At 24.8% G+C, this 15,167-nt stretch overlaps 1 protein-coding gene across 1 annotated transcript; it reads right to left on the bottom strand.

Annotated features, from left to right (window-relative positions):
* Positions 1 to 392: 392 nt before the first annotated feature.
* On the bottom strand, positions 393 to 14,336 carry LOC129981588 (U6 snRNA-associated Sm-like protein LSm2). The gene is made up of 4 exons (XM_056092490.1): positions 14,181 to 14,336; positions 12,738 to 12,805; positions 7,824 to 7,914; positions 393 to 633 (listed from the first exon to the last, which is right to left on the bottom strand). The coding sequence occupies exons 1-4, from the start codon at positions 14,181 to 14,183 to the stop codon at positions 508 to 510; spliced, it is 288 nt and encodes a 95-aa protein (XP_055948465.1). The 5' UTR covers positions 14,184 to 14,336; the 3' UTR covers positions 393 to 507.
* Between the last annotated feature and the right edge of the window lie 831 nt (positions 14,337 to 15,167).

Below are 15,167 nucleotides of genomic sequence, written 5' to 3'. Positions count from 1 at the left end.
TCCAGTCAGCGATAACGATAAAAGCTTTGAGTACACATATGAATTCCCAATTCAGTTTACAACTTGCTTTAAAGCTACACTAATGCCATTTGATAATAAGATCAATGAATGTAATCTAGTAAAAATCATTCTCTGCATTTGTACTCAACACAAATTCAAAGAATATATTTTTTTTTTAATTGGAGTTCTTTATTTTTATGGTTTTAGCCAAGTCTTTTTAAAACATTAGGAAATGTTACTATAGTAAGAAACAAGAAATCATAAAAAGTGGGAGTATGTTAACTGTTTCTAATATATGTTTATTTAAAATGAAACAATTCATTCCTTATATATTCAAAATAGAAAATATATTTTCTTAGATATTATGTAACTTAGATGAAAAGCAAAATTACTTTGACAAAAAAGATAATTTATTTCATGACATGTAACAAAAATGATTTATTTACAAAAAGCATGATGGAGAGAGATGATGCATGCCTTTATCCAGATTACACACATATAACCTTATTATTGTTTGCTCTGAGCAGCTTCTTTTCTGGCAGCATCCTGCAATAATTGAGTATCCACTTCATCAGCTGGGAGCTGAACATATCTTACAACTGAGCCTCGAATGAAACAATTTTTCACAGAAAGCTACATTGGAAAGAAAAAAAATTTTATGATTGCATAACATAATCTGAACTAGAAATAAAATGTAAAACAAGTGAATAATAACCAGGTAAATTTCTAGTTTATCAACTTAAATTATTAAACTCGATACATCAGCATAAAGTTTTCAAATTTATTAAAATGTTAATGAATTAGTAAGCAATTAACTGAAACCAATAAAAGCAAAAAAAAAAAAATCTATGCATATATATGAAAATGTATCAAAACAAATTTCAAATAGTGTGGATATTTATTAAATAAATTTAATACCATAAATCAATTTTTAAATTTTAATCTTGAAAATACCATTTTTTTAAAATAATAAGTATGAAAATGGCTATAGCAATAAATAAATCTAAGAAAATACCAATTTTTACTTAAAGTAGTTTAAATATGGAAATTGTATTAATCAAACATACAAAGAACTTTTTTTTATAAACCTCAACTTAAAATAGTTAATGTAACTACAAATGAAAAGAAACTCTTTAAAATATTTAAAATACTTTTAATATAAGGATGATGAAATCAAAATTGAAAAAATTTAAGCCACAAAGTTTGGTCAAGATATTCTGGAAAATGAGGATATGCACATCAGAGCTATTTTATTGAAATTTTAATAAATAAAATATTAAATGAAATGTCTGCATTTTACCACAATAACTTCAAAAATATTACAGTACAAAAATTATTTTTTCAACATCTTAAAAATAAATTATATAAACTTATCATAACATAATAATTAATTAATAATCTTAAAAAACTTTTTAATGCTTTCAATATATCTATAATGTGATTTTCTATTTTTAATCAATTTAAAAAAAAAATGTTTTAAGCATATTTTTTACAACTATATGTATTTCCTTGTTGAAGAGAAACTGAAATTGCTCTCAAAGCTGTTATATATTTTTGGCTTTTTTTATTCATTGTTGAAGATTTGGATAATTTTTCCATATTTAGTAGGTTTCAGTTCAAGATGTGGTTTCAATAATTTTTTTTTAGATTTGTTGTACTTAAAATTTTATACTGAAAACTTTTTAAACTATGCACATTTTTAAATAAAGCTTCTCTTTCCTGTGATATATTTAGATTTATAAAGACATAAACATAAGGAAATGAATAACAGAATGGCATAAATATCGATAATAATATGTCTCTCAAAATTCACAAGTTCAAAAATATTTTTTCTCAAAAAAATCACTGAAATCTAGTTAAACAAAATATTTGATTAAAGTTTATAGCAACATTATTAATGGTGAAGAAACTAATTACAAAAGCAGACAAAAAAGTTGTGTTTGAGCATTTCAATATCAATGAAACCAAATTCCATACATTTTCATAGAAAAAAAAATGTTGAAAATCATTGTTGAAAAGATAAAATTATTCTTTTGATGACACCTTTAAAGAATTCAGTAGATGTAAAAAAAAAAAAAAAAAAAAAAAAAAAAAAAAACAGAAATGAACTATTCTATAACCATGTTTATTTTCATCTCATAATTCTAAGAAAGAATTATGGTAGCTAAATACATAGACATATTTTCATAATTTCAAAAAAGGCATTCTAGAACAATCTTGTTAAAAAAAAATGCCATTGTTTAAATATTGTCATTATAAACAGAATTCAATTATCAGAAATGTTTTAAGTCCCAACCAATTCAGATAATCAAGGTTCTATTGTATTTATAAAATTGATATGCGAAAGTTACATCTAAATAAGAGGAAAGAGCAATAAAAGTCTTGAGTTACATTTCAGTGATAAGATTGTTGATTTATTTTTCTGATATGCTAATACAATGAATTCTTGATAGTATCCTTTGACATCACTTAGCATACTGGAATAAATCTTTTTCTACAGTATTAGATAATAAAATATCTCAAATAATAAAAATGCATGCAAAATGGCATTTTATTGCAAAATTAAGATAAAATAAATGGTAGCTTTCACTGTGTAAGAATTAAAAGAGAATTAGAGTTAATAAATTAATAATGAAATAAAATAAAATACAATAATTTTAAAACCTCCATTTCGGAAAATACTAATTCATTCAACTTCCTGAAGAGGCATTGAACAATATATAACCTTTATAATAAAGTTTCTAAATTAACACTGCCACAAACAAACAAAAAAATCTACAATAATTTAGAAATACATAATATTATTATAGATATATATGTATTTATAATAAGAACTATAAAAATTTGCAACCAAATAGCAAAAAGTGAAATTATAATACATGAATGTATATTATAATAAAATGAAGCAAAGTATTATATAATACTCATTACTAAGTGAATATTTTAATAAGGAATAAACAGCTTATTATATTTTTTTATTTACTAATTCATTTTTTATAAAGCATATTCAAATATATAGATATAGCTTTTCTCTATCTTTTATTATAATAAAATCACATGATTTCAAACAGTGTGTAATAGAAATTTGATCCCCCCCCCACCTTTTCTAAAAATCTGTTTTACAATATTACACAGTATTTTGAAATTTAAATATCTTAAAAGATTTTGACATTTTCTCAATGTGATATAAATATAAAACTTGGCAAGAGATCCTTATATACATTCTTAAACAGGATATTTCAAAAATGTTTCAATTGCAAATTTAAAAAATTATATTTTAGATTCTTCCAATTATTATTCAATTACTAAAAATCACATTCTGAAAATAAAATTTTATTTCCTATGAACCATGAAGTAAATAAATGCACTGAATCAAGCAAAATATAAAATGTCAAGTAATAAAATTTTTAATTTCAAAAGAGAAAATTTGAGAATAAATTCAACCAAAACAACATTAATATTAAAATATATTTTTGTCATTCGGTATTGTATATAAGTTAATTATTATAATTTAAAAAAATAATGTATGGTGTGCATAACACCAAAATACTGTGGTAATGATATCAAATGCAGAAATATATAAAGTGAAATTTTAAAGAGCTGAAACTCAACTAAATTTTGAAAAGAAAAGATTTTATAGGATTGTAAAGATCATACAGGTAATTTAAAACAAGTTATACGCCAATAATTATGAAGTCAAAACAGTTTTAGAACCTTCAATAATATTTGCATATAAATTTAAGTATTATTTAATAATTAACGAAACCAACTGATACAATTCATGAATCCTCAGAGGGAAAGAATTTTTAATAAATTATGTGTCATACTTATCATACAGGATATTATATGATATACAATATCCTGTACTGGAGGAATAATAAATTTAAAGAAAATCATGAATAAAAAAAACATGCAAAAATTCATTCTATCAACTTTGCCTAATCAGTACAAAAGATCAATTCCTCATTTGAACTAAGTGATGCATTTAATGTACAGATAGCCTCAACTTTTTTATTTTAAAATCTGTAAACAATTCTTTAAAAAATTTAATATGAGATTCTTTGAATCAGTAGCTTAGTTTGTGATTTTTGTGCTTTGTCTATAGTTAACATTGAAAAATATATAATACTTATTGTATGCATTTTTTTTTTTTTTTGGGGGGGGGGGCATTTTTTTTTCAAGCTGTGGATTTAATAACATTACATAAAACAGATAATCATGCTATTGGGGCAAACATAATACAGATTTGGAACAAAAATCAGAACTTCAGAAAATATTGAATTGCACCAAACCTACATACCAAGAAGTAAAATAAATATCGATTAAAAAAAAAAATTAAAACGTAATATTATTGCAGAATTATAACATAAAAGAGTGTTAGTCTTTCTAAAGAATGATGAAATTTGATTTTGAAAATGTAGAGGTCTATAAAAATGTTTCTTGTCTGTAGCGAAAAATTGAACTGCCCCAAAACTTCCACTTATCAATTGATCTTATACATAAAATTTACAAATTCTTTTTCAAATCAAATAACATTTAATAAAGAGCAATATAAATTATTTAATGCTAATTTACATTTTTTTTAAATTAGGCTTACAAATTATGCTTTGTGTATAGAAAGCATAAATTAGTGTCTAATATAACAAAATATTTAATTTCATTAGTTTATGTACATAGATATATAAAAGGAAATAAGGTTACAAATTTTTAGTGTTTGAAATAATTTTTTTTTTATCATTAACTGCTCTTGTGCACTTCTTGGTACTCCCAATAAAATAAACTCCATAAAAACTGAAATCTGTTAAATAGCCAAAAAATTCAAAGTAATGCACTGGTGGAGACTCGTTAGAAACTATTCAAAAATTTTGCAAAAAATAAGTATATACAGCCATATACTTATGATAAAGAATAAAATAAATAATTAATATAATAACAGTTAGTAATATAATTAGGAGAATTTTTTTAAATTCAAAATCATTGTTTGTACAATAGTTATTTTAATTATTGTTATATCTTTGTATTTTACTCTTCCCTAAACTCATAGTTTTATATATTTTTACTTACATGATAAGGTGCAATACCCTATGCATTTATATTGTTTTAGTTTATTACTATATTTTCTACTAGCTGAAATACACAAATTGTTTGGGGATAAATTTTAATTTTCACTAATGAAAAATTTACCTCTACTAACAACAAATGAGAAGGTATGAGTGTGTGTGCGTGGGGGGGGGGGGGAATTAGCACTCAACAGGCCAAACCATTTAACCTATAACTACATCATTTAAAAGTTCAAATGACATTGTTTTAATGATGACAATTTAAAATTTTTTTCTTCAGATTTGATGAATTTTTGTTCATTAAATCAGATATATTTAATAAAATAATGTTAATATTAACATATTTTTAAATATATTTAAACAATATTTTCATTGTTGTGAATAAAATCCAAAACATAACAGTAGTAGCAACTATGGAAACATCCTGGTTTTCCCCCACTCCCCATTGATGATGACAAAAGTATGAAATTTTGGCTCATTTTAACTAAATTTAATAGGTTTCTATTTAAACAAGTGTTTAATAATAATTTTCAATACTGTGACAAAATTACAACTAATATTCAACTTCAGAAATAAGCAATGATGAATTTCTTTTTTAAAGAATTGTAAATTTTAAAACTCTTAACAAGCTTATCACTTGCCATTTGATTTTATTAAAACACACTTTTCTTTTCCTGAGTTAAAGAATTTTTTATAGAATAATATGTTGATATATTATGTAAATCATAAAATAAATTTTGTCAGAAACTTCAATGCTGAATGATTCTACTTTCTACTTATTTTTTTATGAATACGTAGCGATTCAGCAAGCATGTTATTGGATAAATTAAAGTTTATTCCTTTCCTTTTTAAAACTTCAAATTTTAAATTAAATAAATAGAAAATTTGGAGAGAAAATATAATGAATGTAACTGCATAAGGCTTTTAAAATTGTATAAATTGCATAACTATTAAAATTTGAAAACATAATGTTGAGGAAGTTATTACAACTAATTAAAGTTGCCTACAAAATATTCAAATGAAATTTTACCAGCAGGTAAAGATAAAAAATAGTAGCTAGTCATAAAACGTCACTAGTATTTAATAAACTGTCACAAAAACTTCATTAAAACCTTGCTTATACTGCAGGATTTCCAAGCTAAATTTAAATAGTGTATTGCAAAAAAGTAAAAATCTATTATTAACAGTCACTGTAATCTTAATGCAAGTGTAAAGAATTGCTTTTTAAATAACTTATTTATAAAGCAAAAGTGTATTTTATATAAAATAATATAGCATATAAAATTTGTTTATCACCTGCAATTTTATATTTAAGAAATAAAGCAAATATATCAAAATTAATAACAAATCGTAAATAGTAATTAATGGTTAATAAACTGTCACAAAATGGCCCAACAATAGAGTACTGATAATTTTCCAAAACTGTTTGCATTTAATCAAGTATTTATTAAATTTAGAAAAATTAATAAAAAATTGATAGGGAAATTATATAAAAATGAAATTGTTACGGTTAAAAAAGTAAAGTTTTGGTATTTTATGACAGAAAAATACAGTCAAATCTCATTTAATGAGCACCTTGCATAACAAGCAAAACAAAATGCAAAAAAGTGACTCATTTAATGAGCAATGTTTTATAGAATAAGTGGTGAAGAGACATTGTTGCATCACATGCTCAATAGGCTTGTAACAGTTTATGTTGAGCATTTCTTTGTAGAGGGCCCTTTCATCTACATTGAAGTTTTGGCTGGTTATTGCTGACATATGCAATTCCGAGGAATTTGAAAAAGTGCATGTAGAGCTTTAATTGACACGATTTTATCTCTGGTCAAGATTATGGGGCTATAGGTCGATAGAAACGACATCAATGAACTGGTGGGAGAACAGTTTGAACTATACAAGAATTTATGGTTTTGCATTTTGTGTCAAATTTGCAGGAAAGATTTAGTCAGGAGGAAATAATAGACTCAATAGAGCTAAAACCTTCTAGTGAAATAAGGGAGATCTGAGAGCATGAAAATATTGTATTAAACATTGAGAAGAACTCTAAAAAGGCAATAAACTACACATGTTACAAATTCATTTAATGATAATGCTGTGTCACATTTTGAAGCATGGTTAGATACAAGTCTTTATACAATTAGCAAAAAGACAATGTATTATCAACAATAAATTTTATTATAAATTTATTAGATTTTTTTTTGGAGAGGGATGGTGGTGGATTCCTATGGGGGAAAAAAAATTGCTTTGCTTAACAAGTGTTTCATATTACAACTCAGATTCAAAGAACAAATTATGCTCATTAAGCAAGGTTCCACTGTATTTTCTGTGGGATATTTTACTATAAAGCTCCTGCACAAAAACGGCAAAATTTTGTTTAAATTATCATTAGTTGAATATTTGATTTTTGTATTTTAAAAAGTTGACAATATTCATTCTCATGCCTTAATTTTTTTTATTTTTTTTTACATTACGTATTTTATTATAAATTAAAACCAGTAATTTTGCAGGCTTAGGGAGAACGCAGTGTGTTCTAGATAACAAATTTCTAGATAATTATTTTCTCTGAAAACCTATGTTCAATACACTAAAAATATCCTAAGTTATCTTTGATACAGAGCATAAGAAAAATTTTAAAACACTAACAAATTGATCATGAAGTCAAAGTAATAAATGTATGTAAACCAATACAATGAGAAATCTCTTGGATGAATATATATCACTTTTTTTACTTACTAACTAAATATGTACTGAAGTTATACTTACCATGTGAGGATACTTTTCAGGATCTGTCACACTAATATCGGTTAGCTTTATATTTAAATACTGGTCAACAGAATGTAATGTTCCACAAATACTACGAAAGTAAGGTAATCATTAGAAATTAATACTAAAAAAATTATCAAAAAGAATAAAATATAAAGTTACTAAACTGAGCTATTAAATATTTTCAATGAATATTAGTCATGATTTAAGATTGGGAGGTAGGCAATTATTCACTTCACCAAGAGTATGGAAAAGTATATTGGTTATCTTTCTTTCATCCGCACGAAAAAAATATATAATTAAATTCCCAATTTTATAAATTGTATTCTTTAATATAAAAAACAAATTATACATCTAAAGAGGAAACAAGATAAAAGAAATTATTGCTAATTAAGAGCTACAGAATACAGAATGTTGTTAAAATTTGACATAAATTGAGTAATTATTTTTGCACATTTTAATCTCTCTCTCTCTTTTTGAACCCTTAACTCTACAACATTAAACGTTTTCTTTATACACAAATAAAAAAAGGGACAAAAAATATTTATTCAGACAAGCATTGTTAAAATAAAAGTGATTCATAAATTCATTTATGCATAAGTTATTACATAACCTCCTTTCATTAATAAAGAGCATAAATGATAGGTACAAAAGTAGGAGGAACATACAATATTTTTTTTTTCATTGCACAGATTCATAAAAACGCTAAATAAAGATTAAATTAACAAAAAAAAAAGTAACTATATCAATTAAATCTTTAAAAATTATTTGTCCTTTTCACATTTAGTAAATTTAGCAGCATTTTTCCTGGTGGTTAATTTTGGTATTTGAAGCTTCTGCTTCATTTCTAATTTCAAAACAGAAAAACTGAATAAAAACAGTGAAATGTTATAATTTAATATGTTAATAGAATTTAAAAAAAACTAAAGAATGCAGATGATTCTTTTTAAAATATTATGCTTTTAAACTAAAATCCCAAGATATAAAATGCATTAATTATTAATCAATTAACAAAATTTTTCCAAATTAATATCTGTCAGTAAATTATTTAAATAATTGGAAACTACAAATATTTTATAAAATAATTTTAAAAAATCAAGTACATGATAGATATTATATATATTTTTAACAAGGCCTAATTAGAACATAACAATTTAATTTTTAAGAGAACAGAGGCAAATATAATTAATTTCCAGTTATAAATGGGTCAGAATTCTTTAAAATAAAAAATGTTTAAGTATTATTGAAAAAATACATATATAATAAGAAAATAGTTCACTACTTATATATTTACCAAAGGAATTTTTTAAAGTTTATTAATTTAAATATAAAGCATATCAAATTTTTTAATATTTTTTTTTGTTTTTCCTTTCTTAGTTGAACCGTTTTTTTTTTTTTTTTGTTTTTTTTGCGTTTTAAAATGAGAAATTAATGAGTTTGTCTCCCCCCTTTAAATTATCCCCTAATCAATAGAATCTTATAATCTGTTTTTAACTATAATTTTATTTTACTTATAAATATTTTATTTAATAAAAATTATAATCTGAAAACTCAAATAATACCTCAGAGATGAAAAACGCTTTAAAATATGAATTCCAGCATTTTCATATGAATTTTTCAATGAGTATTGTGAATTTGTTTTACAAAGTAAAGCATTACTTGCATCATCTTAATGATTTTAATCAAATGAGCTGTATAGATAAATAAAAATTATGCCTAATCAATCAAATTCAGTATTTTAAAACATCATCTCAGGCTGGAATTATCTAAATTATGCCCATAAACTTAGGATATCTTAAACAGACTATAATAATAAAATTGACATAATTACCATTTATTTTTATTTTTTTTCCCTTAAATTTTAAATAAACAATGAATTTAACATAAACTTGATATGATAAAGCAAATATTAATAAAATATCCTGTTAATTGGCACTTTATTTATTACTGTAGGCTTTATTATTACAGAAAAGTAGGATGATGAGAACTAAAATAAGATATATGACAAGTATATAATTATTCTATATCAAAAAGTTCCATGATTAATTCTATCAAATACCAATAAATCACAGCCTAAAATTGCAGAAATAGCAACTTTCAATCTTGATCAAGCAGAGTGCCTACTGACATTTTTACATCAATATTAAGAACTATTTAGCTCATCACAAGGCCATGCTTTACATAATCTTAAACTTCAAAAGATAACATTACTGTAAAGATCCACAGCAATTCAAAATAAGAACACAGTGAAGTCAGCAGACACTGCCTTATCAAGATTGTACATTTTTCTTTATAAGCCCTACCTCATGTTTTTTTGTTTTTTTTTACTGTTTTTTAGTTTTTATCTCGGAATTGCATCTATGTAGTTAAGCTTTTGATTAGTAGTGGTCTAATACAGGGAACACCTATCTTCATTTATTTTTCAAAATATTAATTTTAACCATAAATCGAAAATAAAAGATTAAAATTCATTTTTTAATTTCTTTTTTAATAATAAATTATGGCAGTAATCAAACAGATTTATAATTTTCAGCTGTCACAGACTATTTAAAAGTACATTTTTTGTCATTTTTCTCACCCATTGTACAAAAAACACATATATCTTCATTTTTTAACTTTTTTCAGAAAAAAATGAACTAATTTTAAGAAATATTGCTGGGAAGAATTAATTTTTGAAAATGATTAGTGTTTACTCTGGATTTCAGGAGTTTTGTGGGTCTTTTTCTTTTATTAATAGCTGTAGTCTCTTAGAACTGCTCACATTTTTTCTCTCAATTTTGAGATTTGCTACTATTTGTTTTATATAATTGTGCAGGTTTAAATAAATATATAATGTAGCTTATTTTTTACTGTAAATATAATCAGTAATTTTTTATTGTAATATATAATCTTACCACTAATTTTATTAGAAAAGTCACAGAGAGGTCTGCTAAAACACTGAAAGCATTGCAAGAATTAACTTCAGATAGCGAATTTGAGCAGGTGGGTAGATGCAATTCAAGGAATACACTCCCGTTAAAGGATGAATTATAAAATAGTGTTTATTCATTCATTTCCAAAAGATTTTACTCATTTTTACATTTAATTGTAATACTTTTCAATTATAGTGAAAACCCCTATTAATGCCCTATTAAAAAAACCCCTATTAATGCCAAAAAAAAAATGTCAATTTAAAAGATAAACAATAAGGACCTGTGAGCTTTTTCAACATTTCTTAAAATAAAAGTGAAAAATCAGATACATACATCATTTCTGAAAATGCCGATTAAGATGCAGAAGCTCAGCATGACCACACATTTTGTATTTGATTTTTATATAAGCATCAACAATTAAGATCCAACATGGCTGGGGTGGAATGAGTATAAAATAATCATTTTAAGTAGTACTCATTCTATTAAGTAATTTTATTTGCTATCTTATAAAGCTAAATACTAAAGCACTCCTATGGCTATCACACAACTGGCCAAAATGCCACGAAACAGGTGATAGATCAATGCCATATTCTAAATAAGTTTTTTAAATAATTTTTTAATAGAAAATAATAGCAGCATTCACAAATGATCAGACTAAAAAGAAACTGTCTTGTCGCCTCTTATTTTTAAAAGTATAGTAAAAGTCTTTTTCGAATGTATAACGTTACTAAAATTTAATGAAAATCTGCTTTTTAATCTATAAGCAAATATTCTTACTAAAACAAATTGCAGGAGAAACGATATATATAGTTTCCGAAGAAATGAAAATGCTTTGACAAGTCCCAGTTTTCATAAATAACGAAAACAAGTAAGAAAAAATCAGCTCTGTAGTTTAGAAGTAAAACTGAAATAAATCAGCCAGAGCATCTTCTCAAAACTTTCTCTTACATTACCAGGAAATGCCTTGTGTGGCATTGGATAGTAGTTATGAAATGTTAACACTAGGCGTTAGTTAAATATTTTTACTGACTCTATCGTGTGATCATTGGCAAATGTTTTGGGATTAATGTCTATCATATGGTTGAAAGTATCTCAAAAGCGAATTTTCTGGATGCATTCTTTAAAATTGATTAAAACAAAAATTTGACTCGAAACTACATTTATATTCACAAAATTACATACCAAATTAGCTATATTTAAGTTGCTATATTTTTGAGTTATCGTGTTTACATATTTCTAAAATTACTGATGGACATGAGGCGAACCCCTTGTTGGATTTGGCTCAAAATTTGACAGATGTTTATAGATTAGATACTAAATCCGTGTACTGAATTTTAAGTATCTAGCTCTCTTCGTTTTGTACTTATGATGCTAACTTATATTCGAACAGTCAGACAGAAAAATAGATTTGCTCTAAACGAAGTTGTTGAAAATTTGATCGGAATCTACAAGTTTGGTGTGAAGACGGTATACCAAATTACATCCATCTAGCTCAAAGTGTTTTTGTGTTATCTTTATCACGGTAAACAAGCTTTTATGACCATGATTTCAGATTATAATATTCAACTTATGGGAAAACAAAACAAAAAACTTTCTTCACTTCGAGAAAATTAAACACTTTTTAAAGACCTTTTTTAAAAATTAAGCACTTTTTAAGGACCTTTTTTGAAAATTAAGCACTTTTAAGGTGCTTAAAAATGGTTTTCAAATTCAAGTACTTTTTAAGCACTTTTCATGATGCCACACAGCCTGTTGAAGCTTTGCAGACAATTGCTTTTTAATGAAATAGTCAGCAAATTAAAATAGAAATCATGAATAGATTTTAACATACAGCACATTAAAAATTCCAAAATACATATGACAGTAAATAAATGAATAAAATTAAGACAGTATTAAAAATAGTACCAATGCAACTTATAAGTTCTTTCAATAAACTTTCAGAATGACTTTTTATTCCAAAGTTTATATTAAGAGCAGAACCAAAATTTTAATTATTGCATACCTTAAATCATTCTTTAACTCAACAACAACATCCTTTCCAACAAGGGACTTGAAAAATGAATAAAATAACTAGAAGAAAAAATATTATTAATATTTCATCAGTAGATTAACATCAATATTATCAATAGTAGATTAATACTATCAACTTTGTTTCTTATTTCATAAATAAACTCTGTTGAAGAAACATTTTAATTATTTACAAAATTGAAAATTTTAATTATTTTACTTTGCAAAAAGTAACAATAGCAGAAAAATACCATGTAAAAAAGTAACCATTTATTAAACATAAACAATAAATTTAACAATTAACTGATAAAAAATTTAATTACAAAATAAATTATTAATTATATTTCTTATTTTATTTTTAAAAAATGAAAGATCCAAATATTTATTTCAAAATAGTAAAATTTTATTCATTTAACTTTTTAAGAAATATTTTATTCAAAAATTTTTCCCATTCATAAATTTATCATATTTATAATTTTTACTTAGCAAATGTGATTTTTATAGAACCGATTCAATAAGGGATTTTAAGATTTCTAAAAGGATTTTTGTAAATGAAAAAAAAACAATGAGAACCAATGCACATTTTTATTTACCTTCTTAATAATCTCTGGATGCAAGAAAGAAAAAGATAAGTATACATTAAACTATCCACAGTATCATTAAATAATTATACAAAATAGCTCCATATCATAAATTCTGCTAAAAGTTTGGATAAATAATTAGCCCTGAAATAACTATTAATTGAGCATACATCTCAAAATGAGCTACAACAACTTATTTAGCAAACATGACATAGGTTTGGAGCGTGAATAGCTGAACTTCATTAAAAAAACTGTGTCAAGCATAAATACTGAGAAGCAAAACATGCATAGCTAATTCCAATAGTAAAATGAATAAATTTATACAAAGTGATTGGGATATTAAAAACATCACAGACTTATTACATAAAAGAAAAATGACTTGACCTGAAGAATGATAAAATTCGAATCCGAAAATACTGAAATCCGCTTCTCTCAATGAAATCTGTCATGTCTTTTAGGAATTCGTTCCTTCTTCTACAAGTGAAGTAGCAACAAAGAAATAATTTACCCATGCTAGAGATTTGAATTCTCCAGAATTCTTAGTATTTTAAAGATTTATTTTACATCTTCAAAAATACTGTTTATAGTACATGGTTGCTATATGTACAAATTCTCATACATTTATCTTTTTTAAATTGATAGAACTAGATAATTATGTCTTTAATTACTTAGTTCTTATTTCAGACAATGAAAAAAGGATTGTAAAGGAATTTGAAAAACAAAAATAATAAAATAAATGCCAAAACAAATCTGCGCTGTAAAACGTGTTTGTAGTGGTGTTCGGTTTTCCCACAACTTATGCCGGCAATAAAACAATTGGAAGATATATATATATATATGAAGAGTAATATTATTACCATTTTTAAGGTAGAAGTAACGTAATTTCAATACGTTAAAATCAATCCAGATAGTGAGAAAATTAATTTCAAATTTATTCTCCTCTCAAATTTCAAGAAATAGCTGCAGCCGCCTTTCAATCAAATAGTAAACAGCCAATTCATAATTCTTAAGAAGTTGAGTTGATTGGATAATTCTGTTGAGCATAAGAATATAACTTATATCATAAAATCTTTTCTTTTTTGAATTTACTTATGAAATTTAGTATCCCAAACCCTAAAAGTTTTAAAATATTATCTAAAAATTATTATAAAAATCCATTTTCCTTATAAACGCCGTAAAAGAATCATGGTACTTACTCTTATGAGTAGCACTTAACTTGTTCTGGTTAACTTTAATGGCAACCAGCTACTCTTCTTTTTAAAAAAAAAAAATCCAAATTATTTTTATTTAAAATCTGGGTAATACTCCGCTATACAGCAAATTTTAAAAGATGATTTGAACCTTACATTTTTTTTTTTATTATTGTTATTTGCTATGTTGTATAAAATTTTGATTATTTTTACGACGATCATGAAAAATTAATCAGGAGATTCTTCCCCTTCCTTGGGAATGTATAAAAATTTGCTATTGAAAGAACAATTTTTACCTTGCTAATTATCATTTAATAAACAAAAAGACAAGAATCATCACAATGATTTCATTGACTATAAAAGCAAATTTCGATCTATAATCGCGCAAAGCCAGAAACAATTGGTGCGGCATAGAGAAGCCAGAAGCCCGTTGAATGTTCAGTCTTTCCCGAATTCGGAAATGGGAATTTCTTTCGGGGATGGAAGAAATTTTCCAACAAGCAAAATTTCTTTAATTTTGCTTGAAGATAACACACAATAATTAAATTAAAATTATTAAATGCTTAATAATTTAATGTTATTATAATAAATAATAATCTACAATTTGTATGGTATCAAGGAGTAAAAATTGTACAACCGAACGACGAGGCATAA

Source organism: Argiope bruennichi, chromosome 8 (genome assembly GCF_947563725.1).
Source record: "Argiope bruennichi chromosome 8, qqArgBrue1.1, whole genome shotgun sequence".
Lineage (NCBI taxonomy): Eukaryota > Metazoa > Arthropoda > Arachnida > Araneae > Araneidae > Argiope > Argiope bruennichi.
This window is presented reverse-complemented; position numbering and strand designations above follow the sequence as displayed.

Excerpts from the sequence above, each read along its gene's own strand:
- LOC129981588 (XM_056092490.1), bottom strand. Across the intron at positions 7,915-12,737 it reads GAGTTAAAGAATGATTTAAG|TATTTGTGGAACATTACATT; the intron begins GTATGCAATAAT and ends TTACTTTCGTAG. Across the intron at positions 634-7,823 it reads CTGAAAAGTATCCTCACATG|CTTTCTGTGAAAAATTGTTT; the intron begins GTAAGTATAACT and ends TTTCCAATGTAG.